This window comes from Camelus ferus, chromosome 12 (genome assembly GCF_009834535.1).
Source record: "Camelus ferus isolate YT-003-E chromosome 12, BCGSAC_Cfer_1.0, whole genome shotgun sequence".
In the NCBI taxonomy this organism is placed as follows: Eukaryota; Metazoa; Chordata; class Mammalia; order Artiodactyla; family Camelidae; genus Camelus; species Camelus ferus.
Window position 1 is genome coordinate 40,173,980 of NC_045707.1, and position 18,264 is coordinate 40,192,243.

An 18,264-nucleotide genomic window follows, 5' to 3' on the forward strand; every position below is an offset into this window, starting at 1 on the left:
AAAGTATGGAGCGCACCAAGGCTCCCATCCTTGGGGAAGGACTTTGAGGCTCAGGGTCAGAGACCTCTGAGAGCTCTGGGGGCCCTGCACGCCCTTGGGTGCCCTCTGCACTCAACGAGGCGGGCAAGGGGCGCTACCTGTTGGGGCGAGGAACGGCGGTCGCCCGGGGCGCTCCTGAAACACTCCTGCCGCCTCAAGAAAGCAGGGGCAGTTTGCCGAAGTGACTGAGGTCAGTCGTGTGTCCCCATTGTGTGGCCACGTGTCCTGTGTCCATCATCACCTCCCCAAAGTCCGAGCTCAGCCCGACTCCTTGCGGTGCAACCCGGGAATGCTCAGGCCTATAAATCAGCCGGCGGCTGCGAGCTGTCTGCGGCTCTGTGCAGACCTGGACGCTGGCCCTGCTGGCCACGGGGAAAGTTTGCTAGCACCAGGTTAGCAAGGAAGCAGAGGCTGCCGGGGGCCCACGGTCTACCTGGGAAACCACGAGTCCCCAGGGGGCCAGTTAACTCTCTCTTCTCTCCCCACCACTTCTCCCTAGAGTCTTTTGGGGGAGGAGGTGAAGGGAGGCAAAGAGGGTGATTTCTGATAGATGGTTATTCATTGACATGGAACTTTAAATAAACAGGCACAAAACCAAAATTAAATGAGTTAATATTTGTGAAATGCTGAGAACAGTGCCTGGCACATGGTGAACATCCTATATGCATTTGTTAAGTAAATATAAGCGTACTGAAATCCATCACAGGAGGTATGTGCTATCCATCTAAGATGTTAGAAAATACTGCTTAGATCCAAAAATGATCAGGGTGGATGTGCTCACTGACACATCAAATAACTGTTGAACATAATCAGAGATAAATAAGACAATCAGTCTTCAATAATCTTCTAGTCTGATAGAAAAGGAGGTGTATAAGACAAGAAGGTCAATTAAAACACCATAAAAAACAATGGCGGGTCCTCTTCCCTCATGCTCTGTTAGTGTGGACTTCCACCTGCCTCATCCCCCAGGTTACCCCCAAATAAATCCACAGTCTAGGTAAAAAGTGGGCTTGCTGATGCAAACACATCCTAAAGTCACTGAGTGTTTCTTCCCCAACCAGATGGTCATCCTCAGCTTCTCCTGTGTGACAATTTATGGGCAGATGCTAATGAAGTAAACACACACACACACCCCTTTAACACCTGTAGTGTTAAATGCAGTGAAAAGGCAAGCCACTTGAAGTCAAGAGACAGACTCCAGTTTCTGGAGCTTTCTAGCTCTGTGTCCTTGGGCAAATTGTTCACCCTCTCTTAGACTGTTCTTCATCTACAAAATGAGGGGACTGAATAAAATACTTCCCCTCCAGCTTTGACTACGTAGACGATACAGCAGGACCACATGACTGTCAGAAATGGCTTCCCTCTTTGAGCAAACATCTTTTGCTGGTTTTTACTCCAACAACCTCCCGAAGGCACATGACCTCATCCACAGCTTCATGGTGGAGACCAGCCCTAGCTAGTGCCAGGGTCATGGCTCCTAGTGGCCAGAAGGCTGCATTATGGGGTCAGTATAAGTTTAGCCCTGGGGACTAGGGTAAGAAATGGGCCATTGGCTCATCAGGATTCTTGTACAAAGAGAAGAACCTCACCACTCTGGCTAATGGCTTTGCTTGGGAAACAAGATTCCCTTTGACTGTCTGACCAGTTTTTGGTCTGGGATTTGAGAGCCAGGGAAACTCCTAGTTCTCTTTGGCGGGTGGTGTGAGTCGCTCGCCACCTGCTGGTTGTTTCTTGAACTGCAGTGAGGACTGCGTGAAAATACTGCAATTCCATCCCTCTATTACAAGTTGATTCTACTAGTTCTGCCCCATGTGATTCAGTTCAGCAACAGAGCCCTGTGCTGTCTGTATCAAGTCCCCAAAATACCCACATTAGAAATATATGAGGTGCCTATTCATGATCAGATTATGAAACTTCATCCCAGACCCACCAAGTCATAATTTGGCCAGTTGGCCATTTTATTAAACAAGCCTTAGAGTAGTTCTTTTGTACTTAGATCAGTTAGTGAAGATTTAATGCTCTGCCTCTTCTTTCTACCTAAGGCATTTTCACCTCTCCTTCCTGCTTGGGTATCATCTTCTTTCCCGAACTATCACCATTAACTCTAGAGGCAGGTGAGCACCTCCTGTACCCCGACAGTACTTGGCCTACCCAAGCCTAACACCTGCCCATCTGCTGTTACTGCTTGTTTTATTTGTGTATTGTCTCTTAGACCTTACGTTGCTCATGGGCAGGATATTTTTCTTGTCATGTCCACCTTAGTTCCTCTGCGGGAACAGATTCAGATTGTAGAGCCTGAGGCTTATAAAATTTGGGGCTGTATTTAAGAAAAAGAATATGAAATTATAAACATTAGGTAGAAAAAAATGAATATATCTTCAGAACAGGAATGCAAGCAAATTACACATTATAGAAAGCTAGAAAATGCTGCAAACATACATTAACATGTTTATAAATTAATTGCCTGATAAACTTCTATGACAACCTTTTCTACAATTTTTAGTGCACATTCTTTGATTATCTCATTAAAATTTTGATTCTCATCTTCAGAGAGATTAAACAGGTAATTCATCTCATCTCTAACATCTGACTGAAATTTACTCTTTATTATTGATAGTTTGGATGCTTAAAGCACATCATTTCACATGCAGACATGCTAGTTGTTGGGAGAACTGCCATAGATCACTGCCATACAAACACAAAAATTCTGGTAAGTTTATTTCACAAAAGTCTTGTCAAAAAAGGAAAAACTATTATGTGTTTATAATTGTTCATGCTTTAAATCAAAAAGTAAAATACAAAATTATTTTTAGAAACACAACACATAAAGGAGGGTCTTGGTTCTTCACCTTTAACTTCATATCCCAGTGAATTCCAGTTCCACAGAAATCTTCTCAGTGGTTGGCCTTGAGAGCCCAGCTCAGTGGATCTCTTTGGTCTGTCAAGAGCAGTCATGGAGTCAGCTCTGAGAATGGTACTGTCTCCATCTGTTCAGCAGCTTAAGAGTCAGTTTGATTTGTTTCTCACCCTCACCCAGCATCTCTAAACTGACTCCTTCACCTTCTAAGTCTTTCTCAAATGCATCCCATTTTCTTCATCTCTATCATCAGTACCACTTTTGTCCAAGAAACAGTGGCCATTTCTTATCTGGGACAACTGTAATCACCTCTTAACTGCTCTTGCTCTCCCCTCCCTACACTCTGCACACTGCAGCCTGAGTGAGCTTGTGATAATGTAAATCTCACAGAAGCATCTTCTAATGACAAACTTCAATGGCTTTGCAACTGTTTCAGGATAAAGTTTTTTTTGTTTGTTTTTTTTTTTGTTTTTGTTTTTGTTTTTTTTTTTTAATATCCTTAACATGGTCTAAAAGGCTCTGCATGGTCTGGCTTTCTCTAGCTCTCCAGCTGCATCTTCAACCACATTTCCCATTGTTTCCACCACATGACTTTTGCATATGCTGCTCTTTCTGCCTAGAAGGTTCCAGACAGTTCTAGGTTCTTCCCTTCCTCTTTCATCTAGGTATCCTTTACTTCATGTTCTTAGATCAAGAAAACTTCTCGGGGAAAGGTTTTTGCAGTATCATGTACATCTCCTTCATGTCATCTGTTTCAGCTGTAAGTTTGAATTTATTCCTGTAATTTGATTAATATCCACATCCTAAAAAGTATATAAACCCAGGAAGCCAGTTGCATCCTTGAACCTAGAACAGTGCCGGTTTGCAACAAAAGCTTAATACATATTTTAGCTTGTATGAATGAATCTCACTCACTTCTAGTCCCCCACGTGTCTCCTCAACATTAGAGTTCAGCCAGCCTCCCCTCATGAGACAGATGCAGATGAATTAGAAAAGGAATCCATGTCTAAGATCATGCATGTGTCTTACCAAGAAACTGAGCCCTCCATGGTCTGCTGGGCCGTGTGCTTCAGTAAATGTGCTTCCCAAATTTATTACTCAATGAGCAATGACTGCAGCCATCAAGACCCTAGCTTTCAAATGGCCAGACCTACCAAGGCTCTGCAGGGACCCTATGAGTAGGCCGAGTATTTATACCACCCTCACCTTCCACAGAGGGTTCTGCTGTCACTCAAGAGCCAGTGGGAAAGGATGATGAGTACTCTTCCCAACACTAACATCACCACCCCAGGTCTTTTGCCTCCTATCATCCTACAAGAACACAATATCTCAGATTCCTTATCCATACAATGGGGATATTAAAAATCTATCTTACTGGATTGTAGGAAGGATTAAATAGATAATCTTTGCAACATGCCTGGTACTGAATAAATATTTCAGTGCAGAATGAATAGTTGTCCCTTTCTCTTTCCAAAGAGGATAAGATGGAAAAAATAAAGCTAAGGGATAGCTCATTTATGTCTAATTAGAAATCCAGTATGGCTTTGGGCAAATTTTCTAGGCAAGCCACTTTTTTTCTTTGCAACTCTCCTTCCTTATATACATTTAAATAGAAAAGATAACAATAACAACTCTTTCCTAATCCCACAATCTAGAGAAAACGCCTCTGTCTCATTCTTTTTTGTTGTTTTTGTACACCTCTTGACATACCGCACAATGGGGAATTCAAGACTTTATATTCTACTTTTATCAGTCATGAGTTGAATTGTGTGCATTTAAAGAGATGATACACTTTTATGATTTTAAAAATAACTTTTATGGCTGTATCTATTATGTGAATACAGTGTAACTTAGCTATGTCCTCTATTGCTGAAGTTTTAATTTTTCCCCAAACTTTTTTGCCCTAAACATTTTCATACATATTTTTCTACATTTCTGATTAACATGAATTAAGTCCTTAGTATGCATCAGGCACTGTGCTTAGTCCCAGAATTTAGAAAGACTATGATTTGGTCTCTAGTCTGAGAGCTCTTAATCTAAAAGGAGACAAAAGTGTGAAAATAAGACAAAAGCATTTATGAGTTTAGTTACAGAAAAAAGGTCAAGCTGCTAGCCTAGCCAAGGAGGGGTGACCACCCCCCACTGGGGACAGCGCATCAGAGAAGGCATTTTGGGAGAGGTGGGATTTGGGTTGACCAAGTGAGTGCCAGCCCTTAGTTGAACCCTCACCATAGTGGCAGATTCCCCTGGCTTTGGCCTTGAATTTTTCTTAGACCAAATCTTACCCTGATCTGCTTGGATTTGATGCCATTGCTCTGTTGACTGGTAGCTGAGCCTGTTTTGCCCCAAAGCATCTTCACTCCCTGAGTAACACTGTTGTTTTGCCTCTGAGTCTTCTGGGTTCCATCCAGTGGCTTTGCTACTGTAGCTAGAGTCAGTGGGGTGATGGTAAATATTTAACAGCCCACTAACTTCACCCCTGATTTGTAGTGTTTGCTGATTTCCATGGAGTAAACATTCCTAGATTTCAAGCTACCAACGTAAGCATGAAGTTGAGAAGAAACGTATAGTAGCATGTTAATGTGTAGTAGTTCTACCACACAGATAAAATGAGCAAAATAACCTTAAAACCATGGATAATAAAATTTAGAAAAACAGTTATGAAATCTTGAGGATGTATTGCCTTTTTCAAATATAATTTATTTAAATGTAAGTTTATGTAACTTAGTTTTTAATCATGAATGTGTTTAGCAACAGGCTCCCCAAACTGAAAACTCAGCTCTCAAGTCTGCCTTAGCTGCCTTTAGGACACCGCTAGTGATGAATACGTGAACTGGTCCTGGCCACCTCTCCAAACTCAGCTCACCCCTCAGCCACAACTGGCCTCTGTCTGTTCTTCAAAAAAAGTCCCACTTTCTCATGTTTAGTGACTTTGTGCCGATGTTCCCCCAAGTAGGAACCCTCTTCCTTCAGATCTTTGCATTTGGAGTGGAGCCTTCTCATAATTTAGTTCTCAGCTCAAATATTACCTTGTTGAGTAGGTCTTCCTTGTGCATCCAACTTGAATCAATCTCTTCAAAAGCCTCTTATTTTATAATACTTCTTTTTAAAACTTTATTTCTTCTTGGCCATTATCAGTACTGTGTCTTGCTCTTTTTCCTACTTGTTTACTGGTTCTGTCCCCTAATAGAATGTGAAATCCGTGACAGCATTGACTGTCCTGCTCATTGGTGTCTAGAACAGTGCCTAACACATAGTATATACTCAACAAATATTTGTGTAATGAATGAGTGTTTGAATGACAGCACTCAGTGACTTCACTCTGATGTTGCCAAGAAGGGAAGCTAATGTAATGGCTCCAGAGTCTTAAGACTTTATACCTATATATAGAGATGTAGATAGATGTTATAAAACTTTATATATGTATATATATATAATTTATCATTTAATAAACCTTTGATCAGTGCACTTGATTTACCAACTGACTTTATTATAACCCAAGTAGATGTCTGAGTTCTGCTAAGAATTCCTGAAATAGCTTCTTTAAATTTTATTTTGATGAAAACTACTTCATACATTAATTGTTAGTTTGTGTGGCATTGATTGAGCATGATTTTCAGATTTCTGGGTTGTCTCTGTGGGAAAAGTTAGACTAAATAGAAGCAGACTATAGAAACTGGTTCTGAAGAAGCTTACAGCCAGTTGACTTTTTAGGGTTGGGGAGACAATTTCCTAAATTTTTCCAATAAGGCAATTGCATTGTTCTTTAAATTCTGATGAGAAAAGAGTAGTTCTTGGACAGAGAAATCCATCTTAAGTGTCATTTCCATATTGTTTACATCATTAGAAGCAGATTTGGCTGTGAGTGGTAGAAATTTCAAAATAACATGGGTTTAAACAAAATAGAGGTTAGCTTTTCTCTTATGTCAAAGTCTTAAGTCAACAGTCCAAGGCTGCTGGAGTGATGCTGTGTCAAGAATCAGGCTCCTTCTATCTCAAGTCTTCTCTCTTTTTGCTCAGAAAAGCATGGTTCTTACATTTACCTCATAGTCCAATATGGCTGCTCCGACTCCAGTCAGCATTTCTGTATTCTGACCTGCAAAAATGAGAAAATAGGAGAAGGACAATGCTTCCTTTAGGAAGAACTCTTAGCTGTTGCACAGACTAATTCTCTTTGCATTTCCTTGATCGAATCTTAGACCTGTGGTTACATCAAGCTGCAAGGAAGCCTGGAAAAAGTTTTCTTTCTGGGAAGCCCTGGAGCTGGCTACCTAACATTCAGAGCTTCTATTACCTGAGAGAGAAGGAAAGAAAATGGGGCAATTGCCATAGATGCCACATCTTTGTTTCTTCTCCATCAAGTGGGTTAAGCGGTTCCCACACACCAGTGTAACTAACTACTAGGCTGACACACCAAACGTCCATGAAATTGGCCAGCAAGGAAACCACAAGCCCAAAGGAATTTAGGTAGTTAATTGCTCAGAGCACAATAGGCAAATGAGTTTCATGTTTATACTGGCTCGCCTTGTCCCTCAGGTCCATGGACATCAGTGCAGAGTGAATCTGGGGGGTTGCTGAGTACACGCTGTATCTGGGTCACAGCTGAGGAACACTGAGCTTAGGAAACTCTGATCTTATTTAGGGATTCATGGCAACTGTCCCATCATCCTCTCCAAAAAGAAGCATTATCTTTACCCTGGAACATAAGCAAATTTTCTCTGGGGAGAGGAGAAAGACTTTATTGTCACGGAATGACTTGGGGATGGAGAGTTCCTCTATCTATTATGCTGATCAGGAGACAAATCTTCCCTTTGACCCAGAGGGAGATATTACCTCTTCCAAGGCTGTTTGCTGTGCAAAGATCCTTGAAAAGGTAGTCCAAGACATGTAAAAATGCCAGGGAAATTACCTCCCAACATTACCCCTTTCTGAATTCTACATGACTGAACGGCCCCAGTTTCACATTTAAAGGAATATCTGATTTTTTCGAGGCCCATATGTTTAGTTACTAGTCTAATTGTGTGTTAAATATGATTGTTTTGTGGTTGTTTTTTCGGAGCCTGAGACTCTGGATAGGACATTCTAAGAGATGGTGAAGCCAATTTTGCAACCCTCAGCTCAACGCTCACTTTGAGGATTTACACAGAGAGTCTAGGAGACTAACACAAATGACTGGAATAGAGGATTTTATTAGAGAGAGATTTGTTTGTATGCTGTGACATTTTTCTTTCCATTGGTTATTGTACTATCACATTTCTACTTTCTTTCCAGACAGCTTTCCTCTTCACCTTATACCAAGTTGGGGAGGTTAAAAAGAACCTAACAGAGATAGTGGCCTGTGTCCTCTGGAATTTGGAGGATGTAGGGACAATGCCTAACTCATGTATAAAGGCATGAAAATATCTAGCTTATCTGACTACTGAACATGGACGGATGGCCACAGTGGGAGCAAGCTGGACTCCACCATTGGCAGGATGAAGGTATGTTTTTCTTGAACGAGGCTGCATGGTGAGATGACCCTAAAGAGACAGTTTTCTGTGGGATGAACCTCTCTAAGCCAGAGGCTGTCACCTGTACCACAGAATCCTGTTTAAGAGCCCCAGTGGGAAATCCCCAAGCTAAATACAAAACTCTCCATGAGAGAAATAATCAGCATTTGGACATCTTTTTTTTGTACCAGAGAACAAGAATACCAAATAATTACTATAGATGCTTCCATAAAGAACAGGCATCTTCCTAAGGTGTGCTGTGTCTGGGGTGGGGGCCAGGGGTTAGGTTATAGCCCTGCCTGTCTCTAGATCATGTTGATGACCTTTTTGCTGTGAATCCTGACTCAGCAGATTCATTTGATTTACTCAGGTGATGTCTGGTCTTTCTATATATATGAACCTACTTGTGGAGATTTGTCAATACTGAGGTTAGTAACCACCGACTGGGTTGGAAAAATGTCAGGGAAATAGACACTCGCATTTTTCTGATAGTGTGTAAACAGGCAGAGCTCATGTAGGTTGGGAGACTACACATAACTCTTTGCCTGGGTAGTACCAATTTATACCTGTTGTCTCAGTGTGATTATCACCAGCACCTCATTTCACTATCAAAAAAATTCCAGTTTGGATGATAAATTATATGGTCACCCTCTGGAGGCTAATTTGTCAATATCTATTAAAATGATAAATGTCTATATCCTTTGACCCAGAAATTCTACTTACAGTAATTTTTCATACAGCCATAATCTGACATACATGTAAAGTTAGTTTTGTGGAGATCTTGACAGATTGAATTAATTTCTGGGAAAATATAAAATCAGAAGAAACAGAAAAAAATGAATATACCAATAACAGTTAAATAAGTTGAAATATAATCTATTATATTTACAAGAGGTCCTACCAAATCTTCAAGAAACTAATAATTTCTATCTCCAATAGACTGTTCCAGAGATTACAAAAACAGAGAAAGTGGTACAGTTCCTTGTGTAAGGCTGTTGTAACCTTGATGTCAAAATAAGATGTTGGTACAAGTAGTACAGTTGCAGGTCCATTTCACTAATAAACAGAGATAGGAAATCTTATATAAAATATAAGCTAACCATATTTAATAGTGTAGTAACAATATATTATAAACAAAGAAGGTTTATCCTAGTATGTAAAAAGAGCTTAACATCTTAAAAAAAATCTAGTAATGTGTTTCACCACATTAATGCACTAAAAAGGATACATCACATAATTTTCTCAGTAGATGGAAAAATAGCACTTCATAAATTCAACATTTATGATAAAAACAATCCTTAGCACACAAGGGGCATCAAGCATATTGATGGAGAAACTTTGGCTGCATTCATAACAAATTGGAATCTAGCATGTAGGTCTACTCTTACTGTTCAACAAAAATGTCCCCAGATTATCCAGTACATTCAGAGTGAAACCAATCAAAGTTTCAGCTAGAAAATGGAAGAATAAGTGTGTGTTAATAAGCAAGTAAACTTTGGGAAAAAATAAAAGCAAGAAGGTGAACTTGACAGCCAGATATTAAGATATACTACCAAACTATACTATAATAAAAATGCAGTGTGATAGTGACACAAGAGGGGACATCATGGAATGAACCCATAGCATAAAATTAAGCTGCAGAGACTGATCAGGTGTAAATGATAATTTGAAACACTGTACATGTGGTACCAAAAGTCGAAGGGGTGTCTCCTGCTATGCATCTCTGAGAAGAGGTCCTTTCATCTCAACTCAGAAAACTCTGACATAAAAGTTGGGGAAAAGCTGTTGTACATGTTACTGAAAAACTGACTCGTGATATGAAGGGAGAAGAAAAACAACTGGGTCATTACCACATCCCATGTACAAAAGAGACACAAGAAGAGTCAAGATCTGAACGTCAAAGACACAACTATAATGATGACAGGAGAAAGAATATCTCATTAAGTCAGAGATGGGGAAGGACTTCTTAAACAAAACCTCAAGAGCACAAACCACAAAAAATCTTTAGGATGTATTTTGATTATATAAGAATTAATATTTTTTTCTCAAGGAAAGACACCAGTCGACAGTCAACTGAGAGTAATGGATTAAGAGATGGTATCTTTAGTGACTTGAGAAAGGAACAGGGCTAATATCCATACCATACAAATTATTCTTGCAAATCAACACGAAACCCAGGAATCCTCATAGAAAAATAGGCAAAGTATTTGATAATGAACTAGTCACAGTGTGGGAAATCTTAATTGACATAGTGTAGAGAGAGAGATGCTCAAACTCATTCATTAGAAGAGGGATGCAAATTAAAAAACAGCAAGAATATGCCTCTTCACATGGAACAGACCGACAAAGAATCAGACATTTGCAAAACACTGAGTACTGGGAACACCCAGCAAAAGGAACTCTTTTGTCCTGCTGGTGGGAGTGGGACTAGTACAAGCCATTTGAAGGGATAGTCCGGCAGTACTTTATGAAATTAAGCATGCATGTTCCCCATGATCAGACCTCCACCCTTCTATCCCAGAAAAATTCTCGCACAGGTATTTAAAGGGACAAGGATGAGGATATTTATCGCAGCACTGTTTGGGGTGGTGGAAAGTTAGGGGTAGGCTGTGTCCATCATTGGGGAGTCGAGAAATCAAACATGACGAATTACACACTGTGGAACACTCCACACCTGATAAAAAAGCAAAGAACTAGATGTACTTTCAGCAGTGTAGCTGAAAGAAAAAAATTAGAAACGACGAAACCCATAGTACATTTATAGACTATAGTAAATCTGTATTACAACACCATTCACATCCACACACCGGAACTTCCCTGCATTAAAAAAAAATCCAAAGCTAAATATTAAAATGTGTTGAGCATGTTGCCTCTGGGAGGAGGGAATGGGAGCAGGGAATGAAGATACAAGAGAATGAATAAATAAAACAAGAGAGGGGCCTTGGAGGTTTTGATTATTTACCATGAACTGAGAGATTATGATTAACTCAGTTCTCTACCTGTGAGGTTAAATGAAAAGGGATTGATAACCTTTTGGGAAATGGTTGGGAAATCTTCAACTTCCAAATCAGTGAAGGTCAGCTGTAAGTTTACCAGGTACACAACCACATATCTTGCGACATGGTGCCTACCTCTTTGTGGCTAGTCACAATATCTCAGTGGTCCAGAGGCAGAATTCTGCACTTACCCCGTCCAGGGTGATTTTCTTAGGATCCAGCTCCACCCTAGTTAGTAATAGCTACACACTGTATTCCATCCAAATTAAAATGATAGCTTAAAAATCATCTACAAAATTCATGTCACAAGCAATCTCATCTTGAATTTTTATCTCAGGGCATGGATAAATTTTTCCTTTTTGTGAGAATAATTTTTAAAAGAAGCTATTACGTGTTTTTCTCTGAAGTAGCAGACAACTTAAATGTTCTCTCCTCTCCACCCAGATCTGAGGCATTTTTATGTGAGATAAAATGAAGAATTCTGTTTGTAGTGGGTGTGAAGAGACAAGAGAAGTGCTATTATTTTGTTGTCCTGAAAAGCACTGTTGCTCTTATTTTTAAAAAGAAAGGAAGAGTACTTAAGAGCCAGTCCCTTAGAATTGGCTGAAATGTAGCTTGACCTTGAACTACTTACTTAAACCTTCTGGGTCTCAGTTTCCTTATCTATAAAGGGAGGATGCATAGTTCAGGGTTTTTGAGCAGAAGACGAAGTCATGCATGTGGAGAGCTTCAGTGTCTAACATACAGTGTACATGTGAGTGGTTGTTACTACTTTGTTAATTGCATGCCTGTTACACAGCAACATAACAGGTGCTGTCAGGTACATTACTTTCCTTAGCATGACGGCAATATCAGGGGACCAAGTGACGCTTATAAGGCAATCCTGGAATGGAGGAAAACTCTCATCTCATGTCTGCCACGCTAGGATACAGAGTCAGATCAAGTATTCAGAGTCTTCGAGGGTGGAAGTCAAGATCTTGCCCTTCCATGTCAACGACATTGATCTTCCAATTTACCATACAGAATATTAATCAGCCAGCCAAGGACCCCTTTGGACAGACATTATACTCCTTCATGTCTGTGTTCTTAGCAGCCAATGGAAAGCCTGGCACATTACTGAAGCCCTAAACAACAGCCCTTACAACCCCATTTTAAAGACAAAGAAACTGAGGCATGGACATGACCAAAGTTAATCAGTGATGGAATCAGGAGTTAATCTGTTTGTTTGGAATCCCAATTCTGAGTTGTTTTTTTTTCCTTTTCTTTTTTGGCAGGTGCTTTGGTCATTCCATCAAAAAATCCTGGGAGGGGAGGGGGCGGATTTCCAGCAGTCTGTGTTATTGGCTTGTTTTCTCTTATCCCGTTACCCTCTCCTGGCTAAATATTAGGCAGGCACTCAAGGCCTTGATGCCCCTGATTTTTTCACATCCTTTCTGAACTTCTGACTTTGCAGTTTTCTTTTATATTTTGTTTTTCCTGCTGGCAACGTATGCCTCATCTCAGTTTCCATATCTGAAAATGGTGGGTGAATGACATCTTCCTGACTACTAGCCCATCCCCCTGTTTTAGTTTTCTTCTGAAGGCTTAGCTCTGCCTAGACTTATTTGTTTGTCTTCGTCTCCCTCCCAGAATGGCAGCATGGTGGGCAGGGGAGGCAGGGGCCTCCACTTCATTCACTGCTGTATCCGTAGTGCTGAGAACACCACCCGGCACACGGTAGAAGTCCTCAGTAAGTATTTGTGGTCACATACTTTTAAGCAGTATCTTCCATTTATTGAGTGTTTAACTAGCTGGCAAGAACTGCACTAAAGGTTAAATGCATTACATCATTCTTTTTCTTATTCATATTTTTAAAACATCCTGGCAGGGTGGCTATACCATCCTTCTTTGAGTGCTCCCAGCAGCGATGTAAACAGCCTGGGGACACACAGCTGCATTTCAACCCGGGTCATGCTCTGACTTCTGCTTTTTTAGCAGCTGTGCCCAGCATTCACAATGTCACCTACATACAGTTTTCTAAAGTTAAAGCACAGAAAGGCAGTTTGCTGAGCAGTTACTAGAAAGGACCCCCCTCCCCAATCTCAATTAAGACCCTGGCTCTGCTTCTCGTAACTGTTATCATTAGGCTGTCGCAGGTGTACTCCAATTCCAGAGAACCCGCCCCCATGCTTCTGAGCGTCCTGGATGTGCCCAACCTGCTAACCGCCAGGGCACAGGTGCCCTGTGCTTCCAGGGATTTTTCCCCATCCTGGGCGGGCAGCCAGGTCTGGCCTTCCCTTATTCGCCACACCCTCTCCGGCCCCTATTCCCCACCTCCACCCCTACCCTCCCTGGCCCTTATCCACTACCCTCACTCCTCCCCTCCCCTCTCCTCCCCTCCCCTCCCCTCCCCTCCAGGCGGCCCAGGCAGGGTGACCTGGAGCCCGCAGTGTGAGGACAGTGCCCACAGGGGCGTTACTGTGGCTGGCATGCGCAGCAGCAAACACCTTGGAAAGGCTCCTCCTCGCTTCTTAGCACCAGGTTAAAAACCTCACCACCACGTGCTGTTTGCAAAGCTGCCTGTGACTGACACCCCAGAGCCAGAGACTGCACTCCCTGGGAGCCAGCATGTCAGCTGCAGTCCTGGAGAACGGAGGCTTCAGCAGGAAATTCAGCGACTTTGGACAGGTGAGCCAGAGTGGGTCTTAGCTGTGCAGGGAGGGGAATTTGGTCCCTATTGGAAAGAGAGCTGAGGAATGTGGGTGTTTCCTACTACCACAAAGTCTGAATTCATTTGAAGATGATGAAAATATCCAGGAAGTTGACAGATAAGATGTGTGCTCAGCAAATGTCTCCCAGTGAGAGGACATCTGTCCTGTGTGGCTTTCAGGGACAGAGCACTACTTGAGGAGTTGGGGATCTGGCTTCCAGAGCTGACAGGAACTAGCTGTGTGTCTTTGGACAAGCCACTGTCCCTGCCTGTTCACTGGTCCTTAACGATCTGGAATGGAAGTTGCGGTCCTGCCAGATCCACTCTCTTGTGATGTTGATAAACTGCTCTCAGCCAGGTATCGAAATGGCAAAAAAGTGAGAAATGTATCTTGTTTTCACCTTTGGGAGAAAATGAGGCATGAAGAGGTCTCAGACTTACTTAGAACTGGGGAAGGAGAAAACGAAACAGAGAGGAAGATGCACGCAAGTTAGCCCTGGATGTGGAATGTGAGAGAACCCTAAATGTGGTGGGGATAATGTCCAAGGTGTGTCCCAGTCTCTGGAGTTGGTTGTGAGAAATTGTGCCCCTCTTTCCCTTGAGGGGAACCATTGCAGAATACATTCCTTAGCTGACTGATCACACTCTCAGATTCTAGGGTTCAGACTCAAAGCCCAACCCATGGAGGTAACGTGAGTGTTAAGAGCACCTGCCATCTACAGGATTAGTGACAACAACCTAGAGGACAGGGAGGCTAGAGAAGAGGGTGACCAATGTTTTAGTGTAACTGGAGACTGCAGGTCTTTGGACTAACTTTTTGAGTCCTGAGAGAAAGACTTCCTTTGAAAATGGTATGTCGAGCTTGGGAGACAGAACTTCCTGTTAGAGAGGGGCGGCAAGTTTGCACCTGACAGATCCAGACCAGACTCAGCTGTGCCAGCGTCTAGTTTCTGTGCTGCTGGCAGTAAGGCCCCCACAACCATAAGGGGAGTGTAGGAGCAGCGATCTGCTTAGGGAGCCATGGGAATTGAAAGCTTTGTTTATGGAGCACATAGAAGATTGAGAACCACAAATTGCCACTATCGATGACTGGGATAAAGAGGAGGGTGCCCTGTAACACCTGTGCATTGGAGGCAAGGTATTTAACTTGGCAGAGCCTCAGGTTTACTCATCTGAAAAATTGGAATAAAAATACCCACATCCTAGGATTGCTATGAGAATCAAATGAAATAATGTCTATAATGTCTTAACACAGCGTCTGGAGCATCGGAAAGTGCAGGGTGGCTATGGCCAGAAGTGATTTGTTTGTTCAACAAAATGTGTTGGAACATTGGCAGGAGGAATATGCACTGCATCAAGCACGGTGGCTGTTAGGGCCTCCCCACGGAAAGACATTGGACCGGGAGTCAGGAGATACGGGTTCTCACCTTTGGTTTGCTGAAGCTCTGTGTTGGGAAGTCACCTAATGGGTGAAGAGGCTCAGCTTGGTATCCGTGAAATTGGAAGGAGGGGGCGAATTTTGAACTAGCATAGTCTTCAGGATTTCTTCCAGCTCTGACAGTCTGCAAAAAAGACACATTTATGCCTTCTTGAAGTTCACAACCCGGGTGAACAGCACACACAGGATGTAATCGATATAACGCTGGAAGGTATATGGTGCATCACATGCTCTGCACACGCAAGCACAGCAGTCCTTCAAGAGACCTCTGGCTCATTCATCCACTCTACAAAGACCACTGAGCAACTACTATGTGCCGCGCAGTGGCAGAGTTTCTGCTCTGGTTCCTAAAGAAAAATAGCATAGGGCAGTGAATTCGAAGATGAAGGGAACTCAGAAGTCATAGCTCTGGATGGCGAAGCCAGTGTTCAAACCCAGACCTGACTCCAATGCCCCGCACACTCCTCTACCACACTGCCTCCTCCAGGAGGTCAGTTCTGGAATACAGAGGCACAGTGTGCCCATAGCAGGAGGTCTACATCTTGTTTCCAGGAGTCTTACACACTGGAGATGTGTGTGTGTGTATAATCACACATGCCAATACACACCTCCTCCCCTGACCCCAAAAAGCAGTAAGATTGAAAGTCAGGAAAAGAAAAATGTCAGTGCCACTGGAATAGTCTTGCTGAAGCTGACTTGCTTTTGATTCTGAAAACTGCTCTTTTCCAAAGATAACAAACCAAAGAGAACGTACTTCTATTTTTAAATGTATTGCTCAATGATCAGAATTCTTTCCTTCCTGGTTGCTATTAAAGTTCTTCTCTGCCCTATTCCTTCTTATCTAGTTTCTGAGTTACTTTTCTCTACCATGATCCATCCTTGAGGGCATATGTGTTTCTAAGTCCACTCGCATGTCTATTGGAAACAAGTAAGGTGTAGATAGATTACGAACCAGAGAAAACACACTCTGGATGCCCCAGATCCCATGCTGATCCACATGACAGTGTTGGAATCAGGATCCACCCAAGGCCATATCACTTCACAAACTTCCATGAGCTTCCTTTCAAGTCCCTCAAGCTTTGAAAAAGGGAACTGTTATCCCACTTGGGTTCCTGGGAGGTGGATTAAGGCTACTGGAGGCAGATGAAGGATTTTGGAGTTGTTGGAGCAGGGTTCCTGTGCAGGCTCTGCCACTCGTCCCCTGGGTGTCCGTGGACAAGCCACGTCACCTTGCCGAGTCTGTTTCCTCCTTTGCAGAACAGCAGCACCCACCTCGCCGTACTGTGAGGACTCAGTAAGTATTACATGTAAGCTCTTTTTCCTGCTGGTGCTAGTTTCTGCCAATGACAATGTTTATTCACTGTAAAAAGTACCAAATAGTGGCACACAGTAGGTACTCAATGACCAGTCCTGCTATTAATAGTAATAACAATAAAGAGTAGTACCCTGTTATATGGTAAAGGTGAATTTGCAGACACATTTGAGAGAAGTTATAATTTTAAAAAATAGGCTTCATATTTATCAATGGTTTCAAAATCGCCCATGGTTAAGAGTCCTCTGCAGTGCTTTGGAAAATGCAGATTCTAAGATCCTACCCCAAATATTCTAATTTGATAGGTTTGAGCAGGGCCCAGGAATCTGCATTCAAAGAAGGACTCACCAGGTAATTTTGGAGTGGAGACCCAAGGAACGCTTACTGTGAAACCCTGATCTGGAAAGTATGTGGGGAGAATGGAGAAAGTGAAAGGGGAGCAGGCATGGAATGAGACGCAGGCTGTTGGAAGTGGTGCCAAGTAACCATCTGGTGGTTGGACCAGAGCACAGCCCTTACTTTGCAAGAAACAAGAGCCTTCAGTATGGACATTGTGTGCAGAATGAATGACATTCAGGAGCCCAAGTTCTTAACCTGCCGCGCACTGCCTGTGTGATCTCCGGTGAGTCACTTTCTTTGGCCTGTAGTTTCCCCATCTGAACCATGAGAGTGTGGCACTAGATGAACTCTTGAGACAAGTCCATCTCTGTGAGTTGATGTGGGCATCAGAAGCCAAATGGAATGCGTAGATCAAGGATGGATTGTTCACGTTGGCTGAGGAGTGCTGAGGTCTTCTCAGGGAAGTGGAACTCAAGAGGGCTTTTGAGGAAGGGTGATGTGTCTGAAAGGGGGAGAGGAAGGGGTGCAGTGCATTTACTCTAAGGAGGAGTTGAAGGGCAAGGAGGAAACCAGTTTTCTGGAGGGAGGTTCCTGTGGGTGAGCCTGAGAAGATGGGGTACCAAGGAGACTTTTGAAAATCAGAAAGCAGTATTTTATTCTGCTGGCCATGGGGGAGCCTCTGAAGAATTCTGAGAAGGACATGAGCAAAGTTCTTAGGAGGCCCAATCGACACAGATCACGAAGACCTGGATTACTGTGGTGGCAGCGGTAACCAAAGGAGGGCCTGACCCCAGGAGTCATTTCTGGAGAAGGTCAGACTGGCCTCGGTGACTGGCTGGACACACACAGGAGTGGGAAGCTGGAGGCAGACAGAGTTTAGAGCACAGGGCACTCAAGTCGGAATTGCCTCAGTCACAGGTGACACCTGTTGAGGTGTATCAGGAATATGTTACTGCTCTCAGGCCAACAGGAGAAGGGAGTGTTGCCAAGGGAACTAGAAATGGAAAGTTTTTGTCATTTCAAGGAAACTGGAAAGAACTCAGGACTCAGTGTTCTCTCCTAGGAAGAAGACTGACATCAGAGACTGATCTGCGTGTCCCTGGCA

At 42.7% G+C, this 18,264-nt stretch overlaps 1 protein-coding gene and 1 long non-coding RNA gene across 2 annotated transcripts in view; one reads left to right on the forward strand and one right to left on the reverse strand.

Annotated features, from left to right (window-relative positions):
- Nucleotides 1-2,510: 2,510 nt before the first annotated feature.
- The window catches only part of LOC116667695, a 299,877-nt gene continuing 284,123 nt past the window's right edge, over nt 2,511-18,264 (reverse strand). The window contains exons 6-7 of the long non-coding RNA XR_004324683.1: nt 15,498-15,632; nt 2,511-6,992 (exon numbers count right to left, since the gene is read on the reverse strand). This is a non-coding gene — a long non-coding RNA (uncharacterized LOC116667695). The remainder of the gene's footprint in view (nt 6,993-15,497; nt 15,633-18,264) is intronic.
- PAH (phenylalanine hydroxylase) overlaps nt 13,830-18,264 on the forward strand; it is a 63,476-nt gene continuing 59,041 nt past the window's right edge. The window contains exon 1 of the mRNA XM_006195317.3: nt 13,830-14,048. Coding sequence (XP_006195379.1) covers nt 13,989-14,048 — 60 coding nt within the window. The 5' untranslated portion in view covers nt 13,830-13,988. The remainder of the gene's footprint in view (nt 14,049-18,264) is intronic.